General features: G+C 38.0%; 2 protein-coding genes and 1 long non-coding RNA gene across 5 annotated transcripts in view; 2 read left to right on the top strand and 1 right to left on the bottom strand.

Moving 5' to 3' along the window:
* Nucleotides 1-922: 922 nt before the first annotated feature.
* LOC149117779 (allatostatin-A receptor-like) lies at nt 923-2601 on the top strand. Its single transcript, XM_089286066.1, has one exon. It carries the CDS (start codon nt 932-934, stop codon nt 2015-2017), a length of 1086 nt encoding a protein of 361 aa, XP_089142192.1. The 5' UTR covers nt 923-931; the 3' UTR covers nt 2018-2601.
* A 13462-nt stretch (nt 2602-16063) lies between these two features.
* LOC149117780 (uncharacterized) lies at nt 16064-18631 on the bottom strand. The gene is made up of 2 exons (XR_016206283.1): nt 18262-18631; nt 16064-17113 (listed from the first exon to the last, which is right to left on the bottom strand). It is a non-coding gene; the product is annotated as an uncharacterized LOC149117780 (long non-coding RNA).
* The window catches only part of LOC110061969 (uncharacterized), an 8789-nt gene continuing 6858 nt past the window's right edge, over nt 17787-19717 (top strand). Inside the window, exons 1-2 of one of the 3 annotated variants that reach the window (XM_089286074.1) lie at nt 17787-18025; nt 19106-19315. In XM_089286074.1, the coding sequence (XP_089142200.1) occupies nt 19203-19315 (113 nt within the window). In that variant the 5' untranslated portion in view covers nt 17787-18025; nt 19106-19202. Of the gene's footprint in view, nt 18026-18716; nt 18736-19105; nt 19316-19717 lie in introns of those variants that run through there. The other 2 variants (XM_089286077.1, XM_089286081.1) reach the window with 2 other exon arrangements.

Here is a 19717-nt window from a genome sequence, read left to right on the forward strand (position 1 = left end):
AAGAGTGGTCCCAAGACACTGCCTTGAGGAACACTACAATGCATGGGTAGTCAGTCAGAAAGAAAACCATTTACTCTCACTCTTTAGCTTTCGATCCGACAAATAAAGATGCAAGAAATTCGTTGCTTCACCACTGATGCCGTAAGCACGTAGTGTGGATCGAGAGTGATTATGACTTCATCACCATTCCTTATAGCCCCCAGTGAGGCATGGGGCCGCAGGGTAATTATGACATATCGAGTCAAATCCTCTCGATAAATTAATTGCAAATAGAGCCTGCCACCTTTTAAAGCCAAGCGCCGGTCATCTATCATTTTAGCAAGTGCAGTACTGCATTTGTGTCCACGCAAGAACCCAGATATGTTTATAATTTTATTGAAGAAGCTACGTTACTGATTGGGCGTCTTGAAAAGTTAGCCTAGATTTTTTTCAAGTTTGGCACTTGCAATTCGTGTTAATCTTCTCCATCCTTAAACACCCTTGTTCCTTTTTGCTTTATTATTATCTCCTCGGTGTTTTTCTTCCTGAGTAAATTCAGGCTACTATTTTCAGGTTTCCTTCAATTCAAAGGTAATTTTGAATGTTTTTAAAATAACACAAACTACTATGACTGAGCCCCTTTAGAGAAAACAAAGGTTAACAGGCGTAACGACTTTTTGTAGTTAGACACTGGAAGAATTTTATTTTTCTTCATTTAAAAATGCGTTTGCTTCTCCGTATGTCTATTATTATTTTTATTGTTCATCTGGTTGATTGTCAGGGAGGGATCATTTTTTTTTTTTGACGGTGGTGATGGGTAGGGGTGCTGAACAATTTTTTGGGGGATGAAATTTTTTTCCCTTTTTGCAGGTTGTGCATGAGTTATTTTGGTGGGCAATGCAATAACTTTTGCAAGAATTATTTTTAAGCATAGTATATTTGTATTTCGCAGATGAAGTCCAACCTCTCTGTCAGTAATCACTCTGCTATCGTCAACACCACAGAAATGAAAACTGCAGTCTACGTGTTCACACCAGCAGGCTTCACCACTAAACTCGCTCTTGTCTTAGTTTTTGCGTCTGTTGGTGCAGTAGGATTTGTAGGCAACGTTCTAATTTATTACTTTATATCGTTTAAGAAAAAGGTCGTCTCTTATATGCAGTACACTCCATTTCTGCGAAATTTCAACTTTTACATCAAGAGCTTAGCTCTGTCAGATATACTGAGTAATATAATTTCACTTCCCTTGATATGTATTCAGATTATGGTCGATGTGTTCCAACATGACTGGGCATGCAGAATTGTTCGATTTATCGGCATACTGCTACCTTCAATAACGATGAATAATTTAATAATAATAAGCTTGGAGAGGTATTTGGCAACTCGTGCCGTTCCCCTCTCGTTCAGTGTCTCTACTGTTCGCAAGCTTGTTTATACCGCATGGCTTGTAGGTTTTATTGTCGTTTTAGGGCCAACAGCAACGTTCAACGGGATAAGATATAATCTTAACGATACACATTATACAGTAATTTGTAAATACGATAACAGCTATCTACCTTTTAGAATAATAACCGTATGTTATGCCTTAGTACAGCACCTTATACCGAGTGTTATTTTAACTTATCTTAATATTTCCGTTGCAAAAACTTTATGGACAAAACAGAGAAAAAGAATAGATGTTCAGAGGAACAACGCCATCAGGGCCAACTTGATAGCAACTAAACTCCGTGGAACATATCTTCTTGTCGCTATGACGTTTGCTTTCATCATTCCATATTCAGCGTTGCTTTATTATGCAACCTATGTTATGTTGGTTAAGCCTTCTCTTGATTTTAAGACAGATTTTATAACAAGGTATCTTAGCGCTGGGCTGCTTTATTCAAACGGCGTAATTAATTTTATCATATACGTGGTACAGATGAAGGATTTCCGAGCCTTCTTTAAGAAGCTGTTTTGTGGTAAAGATAATGCTACGAATCTTAACCCACCCGGGGACAGGATTCAACTGAGAGCGTTTGTAATCCCAAACAATCCTTGACTTTATAAGAGCTATAAGACCCCTTGGGAACTTCCATATGAAAGTGAAGGGGGTTATTGTTGAAAGTGACCACAACAATGTAGCAAAATCACTTTTTGTGGGCGTGGTCGTGTTAACATTACATAAGAGATTACTATTTGTAAATACCCTTTTTTCCGGCCACCGTAGCTTAACAAGAAATAAGACGCAAACTCAACATAAACGTAACTGGCACTTTTACAGTTTTTAAGAACAATAAATATAATCAGTGCTTGCAATGATTTTCAACTTGAATGAATGAATTGTAACCCCAGCCACTTTCCTTTGGGATGCATCTACTTCTTGTCTCTGAGATGCAAAGTAACAAGATATTCTGGTGATTCTTAGGCTCAGTCCCTGGCCGTGGGTGTTTCGGCCGGTGCGCTAACGCGATCCTCTCCACGCGGAGAGAATCCAGGGCGCACCGAAACACCCACGGCTGGAGACTGAGCCTAGGTGATCCCCAAAGCCATACAAATAATTTTCCAAATGTCACACGCGATAGAATATATACCGACGTAAGTGGCAAACAGAGGAAAATAAACTAGTGCAGATTTTAAAACATATTTGTACAGGAGTTTGACTTAAAATAAGTTATGCCAACAATTCGGCAGTCACACAATATACAACAGGCCATTTCCGAGTTACCTTGTGTCTCTGTTTCAAAACGAGTCTAAAGCTACGCGGAAGACCTTTCATATAAAAATGAAGCCGATTGAAAATGCTTGGTGTGTTCCAGAATCATCTGTATCGAGACACCTTAAATTTTGAGACTAAAGTCTTTCGCGTGGAGAATTTTTAACCCAATTTTATGATTGATTACATCAGCTGCTGAGTAACTTTCTCTCCCATACAAGCTATTCTTTATCGTTCTTTAGACTGGATGTCAGATATCAATATTATAGTGAATCGAACACAAAAATACTGTCCAGGAAATATCATACATTGTTTATTAAATGAGATGTTTCTAGAACTAGTGGTAAACCTTAATTAATAAGTCTTTTACCGAATAGCTTGTTTTCCTAAGGTATTCATGGAAAATACAACAGTCAAGTCAAGAGACTATAGGCTATTGGTCAAGTGATCGAACTACTTTCCCATAGGATGCTCACTCAGTTTAATGGATATCTCTAACAAGTTAGTCTCGCGTGTATAAGCCAGTATTCAATTTTGCACATGCACGATAAGGGTAACATCATAAATAAACAAAACAACACAAACATACAGAACATACTGCAACATTTTTTGTTTATGAAAAAGAACATGTTTCGTATGAATAGGAAAAAAGAGAAAAGAATTTCACATAAAAGTGAACGCTATCGAGATCACAAAAGATAAAACGCAGAAAAGTACGAGCACGGATCAGAAAGTTTCCATTTGAAAAAACTGAAACAATTCAAGAGACCTTTGAACTCAAAGGAGACGGAAATAGAACGGTAGTAGGGAATCGATAAAATGGCCCTGGCAAGAGTGCACTGTCTAAGTTAACAGGGATGCTCTAGAGGGCAGGGGTTTCAATGACATTAGTTATAAGCGGCCACTGAAAGTGTAATAGGCGGCTGTGACCACTAAAGGGGCCGTAAGGCACCTTTCTCGTAGGGAGGTCTGGGGGCTTGCTCCCCCAGAAAAATTTGAAATCTAGAAACTTGGAAATGCGATTTCCAGCGTTCTGGGCATCAAAAAGCGTGCTGTTGATGGGTATTTTATTGACCACAAAGCAGGATGTTTTTTGACAAACTAATAATTTTTTGATGCAAAGAGGTGCATTTTGAATACCTTTCTAGGCAGATATCTCTCAGTGACACTTGATATCCACTTAGGCAGTAATTTCTTTGAAGTCTTTTCTTAAAACAAGTACAATTTCACTGCTACTCATTCAAATGTACCAACATGACAACAAACTGATTTTTAACTCTTCAGAAAAAAATGAAATGAGATAAACTTTACAACAAAATTCTCTCTACTAATATTCTTACAAAACCAAACCTCATTTTCAACTTTTCATTGATTCTCCCACGGTTCATTATTAAGGTATTTAATAATCATAAAATAATGAAAAATTAAATCATACTATTAAATCATTGAGATGTCTTAGGTATCCTGAGATGAACAGTGATAACACTGATCGGCGGCTACAAACAACATGTACGCTATTTCTTTAGAACGTTTAGTTTGCCCGCTTTTTTGTAGCATTTAAACATTTCAGTGGTCGCCGTTGTTGCTGTATTTGCTTTTTTTTATTTTTTTTTATTAATATCATTTTTATTTTCATTAATGAAATCCAAACAGACGGCGGCAAGAGGTCCTACAGGCGGCGGTAGACCGCCGGTAACCGGCTTTTATTGAAACCCCTGAGAGAGGTGTAAAGATTAATTTAGAATGACTGACTGGCACAATTTCGGAAATTTGACGACTGAACTCTGAATACAAAGAGAATGCTTACAACATGATTTTTTTTCTAATTGATAACTTATATGCATTCAATACACACTTACATACTTTCTTTACAAAATTACGTTATTTACACCACTCACATTGCAATACTCGATTTACAGTACACTATTTACAATCCTTGCAATACTACTCCCATGCAATTTATACCTTATTTTTATTGCCTACTCAACAGGTTATTTTCACTAATAAGTGTGCAATATTCTACTTATAATTAAATACTAGCCTCTTCCAGGCGTTCAGTACTTTTTTACCTTTTTAATTTAGTTACTTATTTATTTATTACGTTCTGTTACACAGGAAACAAACAAACAGAACAAATAACGAAATTAAATGTACAATTAACTGGGGCTATAACTCCTACTTTACATTCCTATTTACTTTGCTATTAGCTATACAAAAATTGGTCAAGAGTTTACTTACATTTAAGATTGGCTATAAATTCATCTGCCATGCAAAAATATTAAGAGCCAGTGCCCAAATATGGACCAAACAACGGCACAAGTCGAAAATCGATTTTGCTCATTTTTTGCCCATAGGTTGGCCCTAGCTAGTAAACAAACGGACCATAGTTAGTTTCTGCTAATGCAGCTTTTTTGGGGAGAAATTTGCGAAAAACGATTTCGCCCCGATTGAGCTCAAAATCTACTTCCTGTTATGCTAAATTTTCTGAAAATTTGATTGCTTTGCGCGTCGCTCAGCAGCTACTTGAGAATCTTTCAATGGTCTTTACATTCAGCTCAGGTCTTCATGGTATGACTGAGCAAAAAATAAAATAAATCGAGGTTTCTTTTGAGCCCGAAACGAGATCGAACAGAAACGCAAAATATTACGATGTGTTGCAAACGAATTATAGCACTAAAATATCGCCATATTTTTCTGTGGGCTATAACTTTAAATACCATGAAAACACTTTCTACGGTTTAACTGTACACCCACCTGTTTGAAAATCAAAAAACATCTCTGGGCAAATGGTTTTAAGTTGCCTGCCTTGGCCTGTGCTTCTCATAAATTTTTCCCTGAACCGCCGTGAGAATGTAAAAAATTGCGTGACGCGGGCGGTCACCCTGAATACATAATTCGTTTCCAACAAACGTAACGCAGATGGCTATCTTAGAACATTTGGGTGAAAAAAGAAAAAACACAATGGACCACTTTTAATTTTAATATTTTGAAAGTCATCGCTTTGGAAATTTCGTTAATTAAAAACGCCAATTAAAAGCAATTTACTTGGAGTTCGGGTGTTATTGCTATGTCGTTTTAAGCTGTCGTTCTTTCTTTGATCATTTTAAATACAAGAACGAGTTCTAGAAAGAAAATCGTTCTAAGTTCATTTGTTAAGCGTAATGACAAGTTGATTTTGTTGGTTTGTAGCCTTACGTGATCTGAAGGAACGCTACAGTGATTAAATTTGTATTTGTTGATTTCGACGGATCGATTTTCGGTTAAACCTTTTTATTTGTACCAGCCCATTTAGTACCTTTTCTCCTGCTAAAAAGTCGGAAAAAGTAAAGTAAACAAATCCTAAAAGTTTAAATCATAAATAAGAGGCATCAACAGTGCGCGTGTCTCGGTAAGCTGTTAATTTGAACAATTACTGTGCTGGACGGATTGCTTTCCAGGTTACGCACGTACTATACATATAGTTCATTGTGTGCGAATGTTTCTGTTTCGAACAACTCAAATGCTCAATGCTTTTTTTCTTTTTTCTTCAGTCTTAAAACTTAGGGTTAGAGTTTGGCTAAACCCTAAACTGTTTTGGTGGCCAACCTATTTCTGGCTAAATGGTTAATCAAATTATATATATATTTCATTGAAATTCGCTCTTCCGTGACCGACTTCCGCGAACAAAACAAGATGGATGTTCGCTGTTCATATAAGACTACAATCCTGGTCAAAAGTGTTGGGACAGTTACGGCAGATGACTTCACAGGCAGCCTCTCTTAAGACCAAAACCGCGCAAGCCCGCCTACTCCCCTCCCCCCTGTCAATGTTGATAAAAATCTTGAAGCAAAAAAATCCTTGACAATAGCTTCAGAATAGCCACGTTTCAAGAATTGTTCGCCTCCTGTAGGACCCTCTTGTTCGCCTCTTGTAGGACCCTCCTGAAAACCACCTTATGGTGATTGGAGGCTTCCTCTTAAAATATTATGTATTGTTATTATTATTATTATAGAACAGTATTCTCGAACTAAAGAGACGATAAGATAGATATTCACGTCTTATTCCAATAACAACGATTTTTCAGCAATCGGGTTCGGTTCCAACACAACTGTCTAACCACTTTCTATATTCCCTTTTTCCTTTTTTGCCACATCCGATCTTCAGAATAGTTTCATTTTCTTGCAACATTGCTGGGGGGGGGGGGGGGGGAGGGTCAATTGTACTTGCTTCTATTCATCTTTTGTTCTAAAACGTTGAGGACGTAGTTAAAATCGTGGGTTTTAGCGCGCAAAAAGGGGAGGTGTCCCAACAACTTATGGCCAGGATTGTAGGTTTACACTAGAGGAAATTGTTCCGGATTCGTGATGAATCCGGAACGTTTTAGTGCCGGATTGATTTTGCCGTTTACACAAAAGTGGACGAATCCGAAATAAAAACTCCCCGGTTTGGTCGTGTCTCCGGAGATTTTGAATCCGGAATTTAAAGTGGGAACTTTGAATCCGAAAACTTTTGAATCCGGAGAGTTTTGTCGTGTAAACGATTTTCTCTCGAATCCGGATATTTTTCCGCCCGTGATCTTTTGAGTTTGCGGTGGAACGAAATGGCGGATTACATGATCCAGTCGTAGTCGAGTCGTAGGCTCATTGATGGCCATTTGATGGCGGTCGCTGGGTGATTACCTCGTGCTGTTTCAGGTGTAGGTAATCACCTTTATAATGGGTAATGCCATATTCCTCAGAAACCCAATTTATACTTTACTGCGCAGATGACGACGATGGCACGATCGAAAACCTCGACGGTCCTATATATTAAGTAAAGACCAGAATAAATACCTGGAGGCACCGGACATGATTGACAACAGTACCGTGGTCAGCGAGTTGAAAGAAAACTTCAGACTGTCTCAACCTACCCCTAGCCTTATTTTCGGAGGCATTTTGTTTCTCGTTGTCGAGGCAACAAACTGCTTGTTAACCATTCCATCACGAATGTTCCCGGAGTTATCGTCGTATGTAAACGGTTAAGAATCCGAATAACCTTTCACTGTAAACTCCTAATAATCCAAATACTCTAAATTGATGAATTCGGGAACTTTTACGAATCCAAAAAAACTCCTTTAGTGTAAACCTAGTCCTAGATCGACCACTGTAATGTTTATTTGTCTACCAGTGTTATGATCTGCAAATTTCAGTTAATCGATCAAACAACCAAAGTAGAAAAGATGGATTTTTTTCCCAGTATGATTGAAACTTAAACGCAATTTCTTCCTCGGCTAATTCAATTCAAGAAATTCCGCGTTTTCTAGCTGAGTTTGAGCATATTGTGTAGTACAAATTTTCTACACAGCTAGAAGAGCTGAGATGTCGTCACGCAGTTAGTAGTTTATAGAATTTATGGTATTTCCACTTGACTTTATTTGTCAATGATTCAATTGCCATAAACCATTGAGGATTGGTTAAGTCTATCTTTAAAACTGCCACTGTATTGTAAGTTATCAGTGAAATTAATAAAATAAACAAGTGTTAAAATCATTTCCCGGAGTACCGTAGTAACGTTCTTTATCGGGGATGTCGTGGGTGTTGCAATGCAAATAAAAAAATCTATATATGTATATATACTAACTTAAACAAAAAACAAACAAACAAACAAAAAAATTCCATTATTTTATCCAAACAACGTTTCAAAAATTGCTTTCATCGGATTGCTGGAAACGAATATTTAATCGAGAGTGGCTATCCGCGTCACGCAATTGTTTACATTCCAACGGCGGATTTTGGGCAAACTCTATGAGAAACACAGGCCAAGGCGGGCGAGCGATTTAAAGTTATAGCCCATAGAAAAATATGGCGATGTTTTTATGCAATAATTCTCTTGCGACATACAGTAAAATTTTGCGTGTCAGTTTGATCTCTTTTCGGGCTCAAAACTAACTTTGATTTATTTTATTTTTCGCTCAGTCATACCATGAAGACCTGAACTGAATATAAAATCCATTGAAAGATTCTCAAGTAGCTGTTCTGCGGAGCGCGAAGCAATCAAATATTCGGAAAATTCAGGAAAACCGGAAGTAGATTTTGAGCCCAATCGGGTCGAAATCGTTTTTGGCATATTTCTACCAAAGAAAGCTGTATTAGCAGGAACTAACTATGATCCGTTTCTATTCTTACTAGGACCTATCTACGGACGAAATACAAGGGAAATCAATTTTTCGACTTGTGCCGTTGATAGGCGATTTAGGTCCATTTTTATAGGCATTCGCTCTTAATTGGCAGATAAAACAAGGAAAAGATTACGCAATAATTGGATGGTACAAAAAAAAAGAACAGCAAAAAAAAAAAAAAAAAAAAAAAAAGAAAAAAAACATAGAGAGAGAGAGAGAGAGAGCGAGAAAAGAAAAACAGAACCTAAGAGAAACTAGCAAAGAAGAATACAAACGTGTCTCAAATATATTTAAACTGTAGTAAAAGTTATGTTAATCTACTGGATTTTCATGTATATTTCAGACTTTATCAAGTGATATACTTGAACTCATGTCGTGCTAGCCACTGCTAATCTTAAGCTGTTCTGCTTCAGTAGCCATGACCTTAAAACTTCCTGTGCTGCGCCTAGTCAAATTAAAAATAGAACAGATGAACTTTAACCGAAAATATGTAATCGAAGTGCCATTTCGTGTTTTAAACACGCCTAAGCAATAGCATGTTACTTAATGTTGGTAGAGTTGTCGTTTAATTGTAACTTGTAGGTAAGCGGAAGTTTCTAAGCTTCTTGGAAAGATAGGAAATACGAAAAGAAACGAACGATCGAATAATTATCTCCAGTACTTCTAATTCCCCAGCTGTCTGTCAGTCAATTCAGCTATGACGTTTGAGGAAAGGAAAGAGATTGCTGGATAGAGGATGAAGGGGGGAGTGGTTTATTTAGACTGATGTAATTATGGCTGGCGTCTTTCCCCAGAAAATGGAATTCAGTAAAAGAAAAAAAAAAGAGATTATAAACCGTTAATGGGATAGCAGAATGAATAATATTTTTGTGACCTTATCGTCGTTCATCTGGCGTGAAATTTGTCTGGTGAGAGTAATCTTTAACCAGCCAGATCACAGAGTTTTGTGCGTTTTTATTACCTTAGTAATATTGCCTTTTGTGAAATTTCCTGTTTTAAACCTAGGAAGGTCAGTGAAATACATTCCACCAAAGTGTCAAATTCCCCGTACTTATTTTACAGAGTAACGGCATTTGATGATGGCGTCCAAGAAATCAAGGAAGGTGCATGTGACTTTCGGTGACTCCAAGCGCATCATGAGCTACGAGAAAGGCGTAGAAGTCAAGGAATTACGTTCACTTTTCCTCTCGGAGTTCTCTGATGTGTTCAGGTGATATCTCACTAGCGAATGTCAAATTCCAAGTACTTGATAAAACCTGTAAAGATTACGTAGACCTTGGAAACGACCAACAACTAGAGGAAAATGCCCAAATAAAGGCGATAACTGTTGTTACAAAAGAAAAACAGGTGAGTTATTTGGCGACACTGTCGGGACTCTGTTGAGAGCAGACTCATTTACGATACAACTGATAATGCATGAGGACGTTTTAACCATCAGACGTACAAAGAGGGTGTGCGAGGGGGAGGGGGGGGGGAGGAGTGGGAGTGAATGCCAGCCCTCCCCAGAAGGTTTTTTCAAAGTTTTACTTTGAGAGGCTGAAACTTCCAGTAGCTGTTCATTCGCTCTCCGCAAATATTTTGATATGTCAATTGTGTGTCCATGATTTTTTATGTTGCCATGGTAACCGCAAATTTCATGTAGGTCTTATTAAGAATCAACTTTTTTTGACATAATTTTTTATTTTTCGCAGTTTTTTTTTCATCAAATTGCAGAAATTCATGAATGTTTAAATTCCATTTGCAATTAGGATCGATTTTTTTTTATTCCCCCCCCCGTTATTTCCTGAATGTTTTAAGAAAATAGTAAAATGCAAGCTGGCGGGTCAAATGCTGTCATTTGACGTCATATGACGTCATAATCAACCAAATGGTGTCATCCTGTAGAACATGCACAGGGCTATTTATTCAGTGTATATTTATTCCGCTGTGCCTTAATCAGAGAACGAAATCCCAGGGGAAGAGTTCCATCCCCCCTTGTATTACGGTGGGTACGAGTTTGCCGGTACGTCAGAGGGTTAGCCAGTTCGACTGTACGGTGCCAGCCCCTCGTCTTGCAGAGTTTTCTACAGAGGATTTACGCTGTGAAGCTGAAACAGAGAGTGAAACTGAAAATTTGTCATTTGACATTGAGATACAGCCAAATTTAGGCTTTTTGACTGAATTCTTATTTTTGTCAAGTCTTCGCGTGCAAGTTAGTGCCGTTTGAAGATTCGTTCATCATCGTGTGCTAAATCTTCATCAGTTTGCACTATTTGCTGACTTAATGAAGGGCAAGATCCAGAGTAGCAATTTGATGACGTTTGATGATGTCAAAACCATTACAAAATGTGCCTTTTTGTTGCGAGCAAACCGAGGGCTATCTATTAAAAGCAAAACTATTTTGTTATACTTTCTTCCAAACAACACCTACCACCCTCTCTTAGATGTGCCACGCTAGGAAAAAACTGGCTGGTTTGTACTTCCATCAGATTAGTCTGTTTCAGGCATTCGATTATTTGAAGAATATTGCAACAACAAAACCAATAACAACAACAACAACAACAGAGAGAGAGAGAGAGAGAGAGAGAGAGAGAGAGAGAGAGCTATCTACAGAGAACTAAAAGCTGGCCTTAGGCTACTGTTAGATCAGATGTGGGGTTAAAATTGCGGAACACAATCTACAATGGATTTAAGGAAAACACGTTACAGCTTAAAAAAACTTTTACCGTAAAAGATCTTAGAAAATCCCTCTAAGTGCTTTGAAGAGGCTTTGAAATACGATGCTTTGTGTCATATACTTGTGAAATTGCAGGTATACAGCAACTGCCATGCAGAGGCTGGCTGTTCTCATATCCATCCATGTCACGTTGTGATTCCTTGGTATCCGATAACGGGATCACAGGGACCAACTCCTCCGGATTTGAAACCTCACACCATCAAGAAAGATGTTCCTTATCGCTTCTGGAACCCTGTCAGCAACGGCTTGATGCAGAAAGTTGGCCAGCAAGTAACTTGCAGTGGTGGCTTTTCTAGCAGCGATAGTGAGTAAATTTTTTGAAACATTCAATTTTGCTGTGAGAAGCTGCGAGAAAGGAGCTGAGACCAGGTAGCATTAACATAAACCGATCTGGCCTACTGACAAGAAAGTAACTTGCAATGGTGGCATTGATAGCCACGATAGTGAGTAAGAGTTCGATAATTATTATTATTATTGTTATTATTATTATTATTATTTATTTTATTTTATTATTTTTTTTTAATGAGAAGCCGAGACAAGGGAGCCTGGGTCCTGATGGCATCAATAATAACCACTCTGGGTACTTACTCTGTGTGACACTGCTGGAATAGCTCACGGGGGTTGCACGCAGTATCTTTAGAAGTTTTAAAAAAGGACACCTTCTTTCTTTCACATTCTTTCACTCTTGAATTAGTCTAACATTAGTTGCGGCTTCTACACCAGTACCCTTACGTAATTCTAATCTTTCTGGGCCGCGTTGTCCGAAGGCTGGTAAACGCAATACCTGAAGGATGGCTAGCGTTTATTATAGTGTTTTGTGTTTTGTGAGATTACTCAAGCTCTAAACTGAAGGACAAACAGTACAATCAGAAAAATTCACGGAAAAGTGACAAACGCTGAAATCAACACTCTCGCTAGTCTGCAACCCGGCCCGTGATTTACTTCCAGCGACAGCTAAATTATGTCCTAAACTTGGAACACTAACAAATAAATAAGTATGGTACGTAATAAATGTGTTTTCTTTCAGCGATGATACAAGCAGACTCGGTAGGGAATAATTAGTTTTACTTAGTGTACAATGGTGACGGGCCAAAAGACAAATACCTCTACATAACTTCAAAGGGGGAAGGTCAAAAAGTCATTGTCAGCGTAAGTAATTATAATTTAAAAAAAGTCGTTTCACTTGAGGCGACGAGGATTAGGAAAAGTCTTGTTGTTCTACTATTGAACCAGGATACTGTAATCTGGCTTGCTCCATGCACCTCTTCCCCCAGTGTGATAAAGTTTCAGGCGTCACAACTCCCAAGATTTTTTAGTGAAGTTAGTACCGATAACGTTTCTTCCGTGCACCTTAACCGATCTTGAAAACGTTTATAGAATTTACTTGAAGGCCTTAATTTTAAGAAAGACCAAAAGACCAAATTTCTTCTGACAATTCATTCGTTTTACAATAAAGATGCATATGACATGCAGGACATGGATAGTACACGATTTTGACATGTCTGGGGTTAGAACTTTTATTTCCTTTTTTATCCTTATTCAGTATTTTGCTCTTTTCATGTTTCATGGGTGCTGACCTCTGACTAATTAAGCTTGTAATATTTTTGTTGTCGTTTTTTCTTTCATTTTAGTCGACTCCAACAAGCGGTTCCATTTTTGTACCCGACTATTACTGGGGCCACACAATGTTCAAAAGCAAACCCTGTACCACGCTGTATTTGGGAACTGACGGCAATAAGAATACAACGCTAGTAACAATGGAAGATCCTCATTATCCAGACCCACAGGCTTTGTTCATTGTCAATAAGTATAACCCCCCTTTATAGACCACATCATCCGGAAAAGTAATGGATGGACTAAGGCTGAGGGCTTTCCGGTGATCATGCATGGCATCTTAAGTTTAAAAAAAAAATCGCGCAAAGCGAGGTCAATGGATGTAGTTTTCTGAGTTGATTACCTGTACACCATCTAACTTTTTATGTAAATTAAATGCCTTTTAAGTAAAGCTGCAGCTATTCGGTGCTGGTACACGTACTTGTAACTTTAAGTTTTAGCAACATTGCAAAGCGAGGTCAATATATGTAGTTGTCTCAGTTGTTTACTTGTACATATATACATGTTCTTTCTTTTAAATATGTAGTTAAGTAGTTTATACGTTGGCTTTAAACTCTGAGCACCTCTAGCGACTTTCCCAATGCAATACGAAACGCTGTGTTAGTCAAGTATTGCGCAAAAGGCAAGAGATTATGATCCGGTAAAATGGGTGTTATCAGGTATAAGAATAGACCATTTTAGAGTTGTCTGCCCAGTGACCTGGCCTTTGGATGGCAGCGAGGCTGGAGTTGACCTTGTTTTGATACAGACCTCACTGCTTTTGTTGTGTAAAACAAGTTGTTCTGATGCTAACTAGGTGTATTTACATGACAAAAGCAGTGAGGTCTGTATCAAAACAAGGTCAACTCCAGCCTCGCTGCCATCCAATGGCTAGGTCACTGAGCAGACAACTGTAAACTGGTCTATTAGATAATTAATTTAATTAAACGAATTGAGCTGTTAAGTTTAAATCAAGTGTATGAGATTGTGGTTTTTCTTGTGATCCATGAGTGGAAGGAAAACTAAACAGATAGAACTCACAGACGGTCAAGTAATTTGACTCGTGGAGGGCGCGCAATATGGTTACTTTGTGGTGTAGAATATTTAACTTCGAGTACAACGGTTCTGACAGGGCAGACTGGCCTTTTTCTTATGAAGCCCGCGTTTGATATATAACAATTCTAACATGGCACCGAGACTGTCTACTTAATGTAAACTACGAAGAGGAAAGGGCCTTAGTCAGCCACACCTTTGTTTTCGTTTACATCCAAGAGTTTGATTTTATGCTCTCTCCAGGCACCTAAGACTATAATGGACCCTTTCGGCGATACGGCAGCCATTTTGAACTCTGTTGTTTCAAATAGCTATCGTGCGGTGCTCAGGGGGGTCAATTAGTATGTATTTGCCCCCCTAAGCATCCCATAATGGCTATTTCAAACAATAGAATTCAAAATGTTCGCCGTTGCGCCGGAAAGGTCCATAAGGTACCATCAAGTGTATGTTGGCGAAAGCTTTCATGAGTACGATAATTTAGCATTTCAATCATGAGGGAACAAAGGAATACTCATACATCTTCTTCTAGTCGTTTCATGATCCCGGAAAACCGCTGCAAACTTCGGTGATGGTAAGGAAATTAGCCAACCTGTGGGCAATGTTAATTTGCAGTAATAAAGAAGCTACAGGATGGAGACATGTTGAAAAAGCTTCGCTCTTAGTTTAAGCTAGTTGTTGTTAATCCATTTCAGTAATCCCATGGTAACTGTCCCAGTTGTTATCTTGTTGGTTTATTCTGACATCATTTATTCCACCCCATTCCCCTATCGGCCACTTCACTCTCACCCAGTTTCTTCTCGACTTTTGCAGCCGCGGTCAGAACCTTTCAGCTCCTTCCAGCGGGAGCCTGTTCACAGGGTCATTTATTTTGTTTTTCCTTCCTCTTTACGAAGGAAAGGATTTCGCGATCTTTTCAGTGTATACTGCCTAGGTCTTGTTCAGGGTTGGTGATTTATCTGTGTCATTGCTTACCTTAAGACCTCTGTCACGTCACTTTAGTTGTATTGAATGTAAATGATATAGACAGTATATCAATATTGTAGTGCACTTATATATGTTGTCGTTGAATTGAAGAATAAAATGCGCTCTACGATATACAGTGTAAACCTTTTTGCAGACACGTTCATCTTTTCGTTGACGCTGTGGCTTAGAAGAATATATAAAAAAGGCCACGAAATATGGAACTGCTGTATTCATCTTATTAACCAAACTACTAAAGCAGACAAATGGTAGTTAAAGAAATTAAACCACGGTGACCTTTTGTTAATGAATTTTTACTAAAAGAAAACTGTGTTCACCATATTTGTTCAGGTATCGTCAAGGAATATTTTTGAACGAAGGAAAGCGAAAAAGTTCCTTTGCCCTCACGTGACACAGACCAGTTCAACCCTGCTTTCAAGTAGCTTGGCAGATTGCCTCAGATAATTGGGCTTTAGGGTCAAAAGCTAAAGCATGTTTTGTCTAACTAACAATAGTTAAGCCGCAAACGTTGGACGTCAACCAAGTAACTGATAATAAAAGCTGATGCGATTACAGGAATCAAAGCCAAAAAATCAACAAATAATGAAACTATAATAGGCAAGTCATATTTGTCGCTGCATGTCAACCTTGAAATTACTGAATACCAGTTATTTCCCCGATTGAACAATTTTTATTATCGAGGTACCCGTATAACCACGGGGCACGTTAATTTTGTCCTGCCGGATGAGCCATATTTTCCATATTTTCCTTGTTTCTGAATTTATTACTTTCGTAACGATTATTAAGCGGAGTAGATCATTTCGCGTGCCAAAATCGCTGTAGCATTCGTTTTTTTCTGTTCTGTCTTAGGTGTCGCAGCATGAAACAAGTCCTTTTTTTACCCATGTTACAGTTTCCCAATCTTAATCATCGGTTCTTTTTTTGTCGTTGTTCTGTTGATCTTCAGTTCATAGTTTTTACGGAGAAGGGGATCAAAAAACTTGAACTTAAATTGTTGGGCATTTTCTATTTTTCAAGGAAGATTAAAAGTATTGTTAAACGACGTTTCGATGCATCAAGCGTCATTCTTATTCTCAGGAATGAAAATGATTTTTTAACACTAAAATGTCAAAGTTGTTATTCACAAGTTGAGTTCGAAATGGTTGCATTCCAGTATGGAGGATTAAAAATACTTTTAATCCTTCTTGTCGAATGCTTTAACTCATTCCCGGAGGGGGTACTATGAGCTATCTAGGTATGTGCGGCCCCAAAGAGTATGGTTTTTCATCCGTTTTGGTCATAAATAGGGTATCGATTTTAGCCTATTTTGGCCATTTTGGTCATTAATAGGGTATGGTTTTTGCACTCTAGCCTTGATATCGGTATGTTTTTAAGATGCCACTTTTTCACCATTATCGAAACGAAAATTAACAAAAGCCCTCCACAAATTATGTCCACGGTAATTTAACATTGGTCTGAACTAGGGAACGTATTATAGCGCAGGTCTGAAACAGGGTTTTGATTTAATGGTCAGGTCATAAATATTGTATCGAATATTAAGTCGGGTCGTAAATAGGGTAGGGAATGACGCAGATTTTGGTCATAAATAGGGTAAGGGTTTTGGGAAGCGGGCCGCACCCCTCCACCCAAACTTTTCTTAGAGTACCCCCGGGAATTCATTATTCTATTTTTATGTTTTCAACGTGGTATTTTAAAATTAACTTGGCCAATTGTGATATCGCCAAAAAAAAAAGCTTTGAAAGTTAATACGATTTAATTAATCTCTTTCTGTCCTAGAAACGTTGTATGATTGTAGCCTACGCGTGGAAAAGCGCCTCATGTTGTGTGACTGTCATCGCTCCAGGCCGCGCTTGCATTTGCAGAGCATGTGCTTACTTCGCTTGACGAATCTTGCCATCAATAAATCCGACTTGAGCTTTCCCTTAGAGGGTGCTGATCGATGCAGTCGTTTAGCGCCAAATGACTGTCGAGCAAAGAAGACAAAATAAATAAATAAATGTTGTGTATCTCAATGGTACACCAATATTGCTATCTAGACGACTGATTATCTGTACTGAACAACAAAACATTTACATAAACTCTTTTCCCAATGCTTTAACTTCTCTGAAAGGCTGAAAATCATGAGATGAGCATATATTTTCCGACAAACGCGATGGTATCCTTTTGTCACACACTGCCATAACTCTGAAATTCAAAATGCGCCAGTTTCCAAACGAAGCACGGTATTGAGCTGTAAAATTGTAAACAGATATAAATTTACCGCCTCTTATGCCTGATGAGGATACAAACTTTAGTGGCTCCTTAGTTTTGGGTTTTAGAAAATGATTTTTAGCCTCCTCATTCGTTGGAGTCTTGACGACTTACGAATTGATTTACAGATATTTCAGTTTGTAAATGCGTCTTACATACGTTCATCATCGAACATGACCTTTGGCAGAGACAAAATGAAAACATTGTGTGACAAGGTCACTTTAGCTCATTTTCAGTTCTAATTCTCAAACTTTTTTTATTAGTGTTGTGTTATTTTTCTTCTTACTATTTGGGTTATTTTCCTACATTAGTTTGGTTTCCTTACACACCTTATTTTGGTATGTGTTGGTGATTCATTCCCACACACTTCTCTTAGCTGAATCCTGTTGTGTAGCAGAAGTTACCTCCTAGTTCCCTTAGGTAAATCCTGTATTCGTGGGCAACAAATACACTCCCTAGCCTTATTTGGTTTAGAGTTATTCCTACAGTTTCCTCAAATCTATTATAAATTGGCAACCATTTGTTCAGTAAATTCAGTTGATTCAGTTGGTTTATTCTGAGCTATACTCAAGTTCTCAAGTCAAGCACTGGTTTAGTTCGAATGCTATATTCTCAATAACCCTTGGTATGTAGTGCATTATTTCGTTTTATTTGTACTTTTCTTTCAGGCTTTTGGTTAGTTCGTTTCTTTTATTTCATTAGTTCAGTTAGCAGTCGCTTTTAGTTGCCTTTACTAGTTTTGTGTTTTTGTGTAGTATTATTCCTTTAGTTTTCTTGACCTTTAGTCAGCACAGCATGTAGCTTTATCTCTGTTCCTTTGTTTTATAGTTTTTGCAAGTAAATATTGTATTTTTCGCTTACCACATATCCTTGTTGATTACTTGTGATTGCTTGCACAAATCCAAATTCATTTCTGTTCCTTTATACGTTTTGTAGCCTGTTTTTATCACTCTAATTACTTGTGTGACTGGCTTGTACACAGCTTAGCACTATTGTGTAATCCTGTAACTTGAACCTTTTTAGTTTTGCATTTCATGTAATACTCAACAACTGTTGACAGTTTTTGTCACACAGTTTCCTGTTTCTTTATTTTTGTCATGCAATCTTCCTATTGCAATTGTCTTGTTATTTACACCAAATTACTTTGTTATTTCTTAGCTAAGTTAGCTTGTTTTACTCTTTATTAGCATTAGGCTTATTTTAGCTTGTTTATTGTATTTCAGTGTTACTCGTTCCCGTTTATTTGTTATTGTCTTCGCTGTTTGTCAATAAACTCGTAAAGCGTACACTCGTATCTGTCGTAACTACGTCGACCGTTTTGGCCGTCTTACAATTGTAAGTTTGGTACACGATATAATGACATTATAATGACCACTAATGGCTGGAACTGCACAGGTGCCTACATGTACAAAGCAGATATCTAAATGCAGACTGATTGTGGTCTTGTCTCGGGCGATGAGGATCAAATACTAATGTGTGTCAGGCTATGCAGAAAAGAAAATTCCATTAGATGTAGAGAGCATGCTAACCACTAAGGAAAATAACAAAACACTCTGGAAAAATCAGGCACACACGATATACATGCACAAAACAATAATCCAAAAGATTCAGCTCGTGACCGGAAGCCGAATCAAGCTTAAGAGATTATTTGACTTGACCAGACATATTCTTTGTTGTTCCACTTCTGTGTTCTGACTTGTCAAAGGTTGTGGATTATAAGTACCTTCAGTTCTTTTGGACAGTGTATTTCCTGCCCGCTTGCTATAATATGCTCTGAGACAAGTGATCTCTCCACTAGCGACATGCTGAATCTGCCTAAGATGTGGTCTTTTCTGGGTATCATCCTGAGAATCCTACTGCACCCGAAGATTTTAATGTTCTTGTCAGTAATAACGATATTTTTCTTACTTAACAGGTGAGTTCAAGTTATTAGTTCGCTTTATAGTCACGTTGCAACTCTTCTGTACAAAACTCACGGTATGCGGTTTGATGAATTCTAAAATTAAACAGTTTTGAATCGCGATTAATGCTACCGGGGTGGCAGAGGGTTTTTTCCTTTTTTTTGTTTTCGTGGCCAAGCTGCGACTGTGATCGGCGACAAGCCGCAACCGAAAACCCTTTGCACACAGGGTAGATCAATGCCTGCAAGAAGCAAATAATAATCTGATTTATTAGCGACATTAGAGGCCCCGTTGTTACACTGAACATCATTTAGATAAAGATGATTGCAATTAAGACACGCTACAGTTCTTATAATTGCTCGTGGATAAAAGAAATGGAAGGTTCATTGTAAATAAAACGCACATTAATAATCAAG

The sequence above is a fragment of the Orbicella faveolata genome, unplaced genomic scaffold, assembly GCF_042242905.1.
Source record: "Orbicella faveolata isolate gen_17 unplaced genomic scaffold, um_ofav_v1 contig_1, whole genome shotgun sequence".
Lineage (NCBI taxonomy): Eukaryota > Metazoa > Cnidaria > Anthozoa > Scleractinia > Merulinidae > Orbicella > Orbicella faveolata.

Bases quoted from the DNA above. Each gene is read 5' to 3' on its own strand.
- LOC149117779 (XM_089286066.1), top strand. From the start codon at position 932: ATGAAGTCCAACCTCTCTGTCAGTAATCACTCTGCTATCGTCAACACC.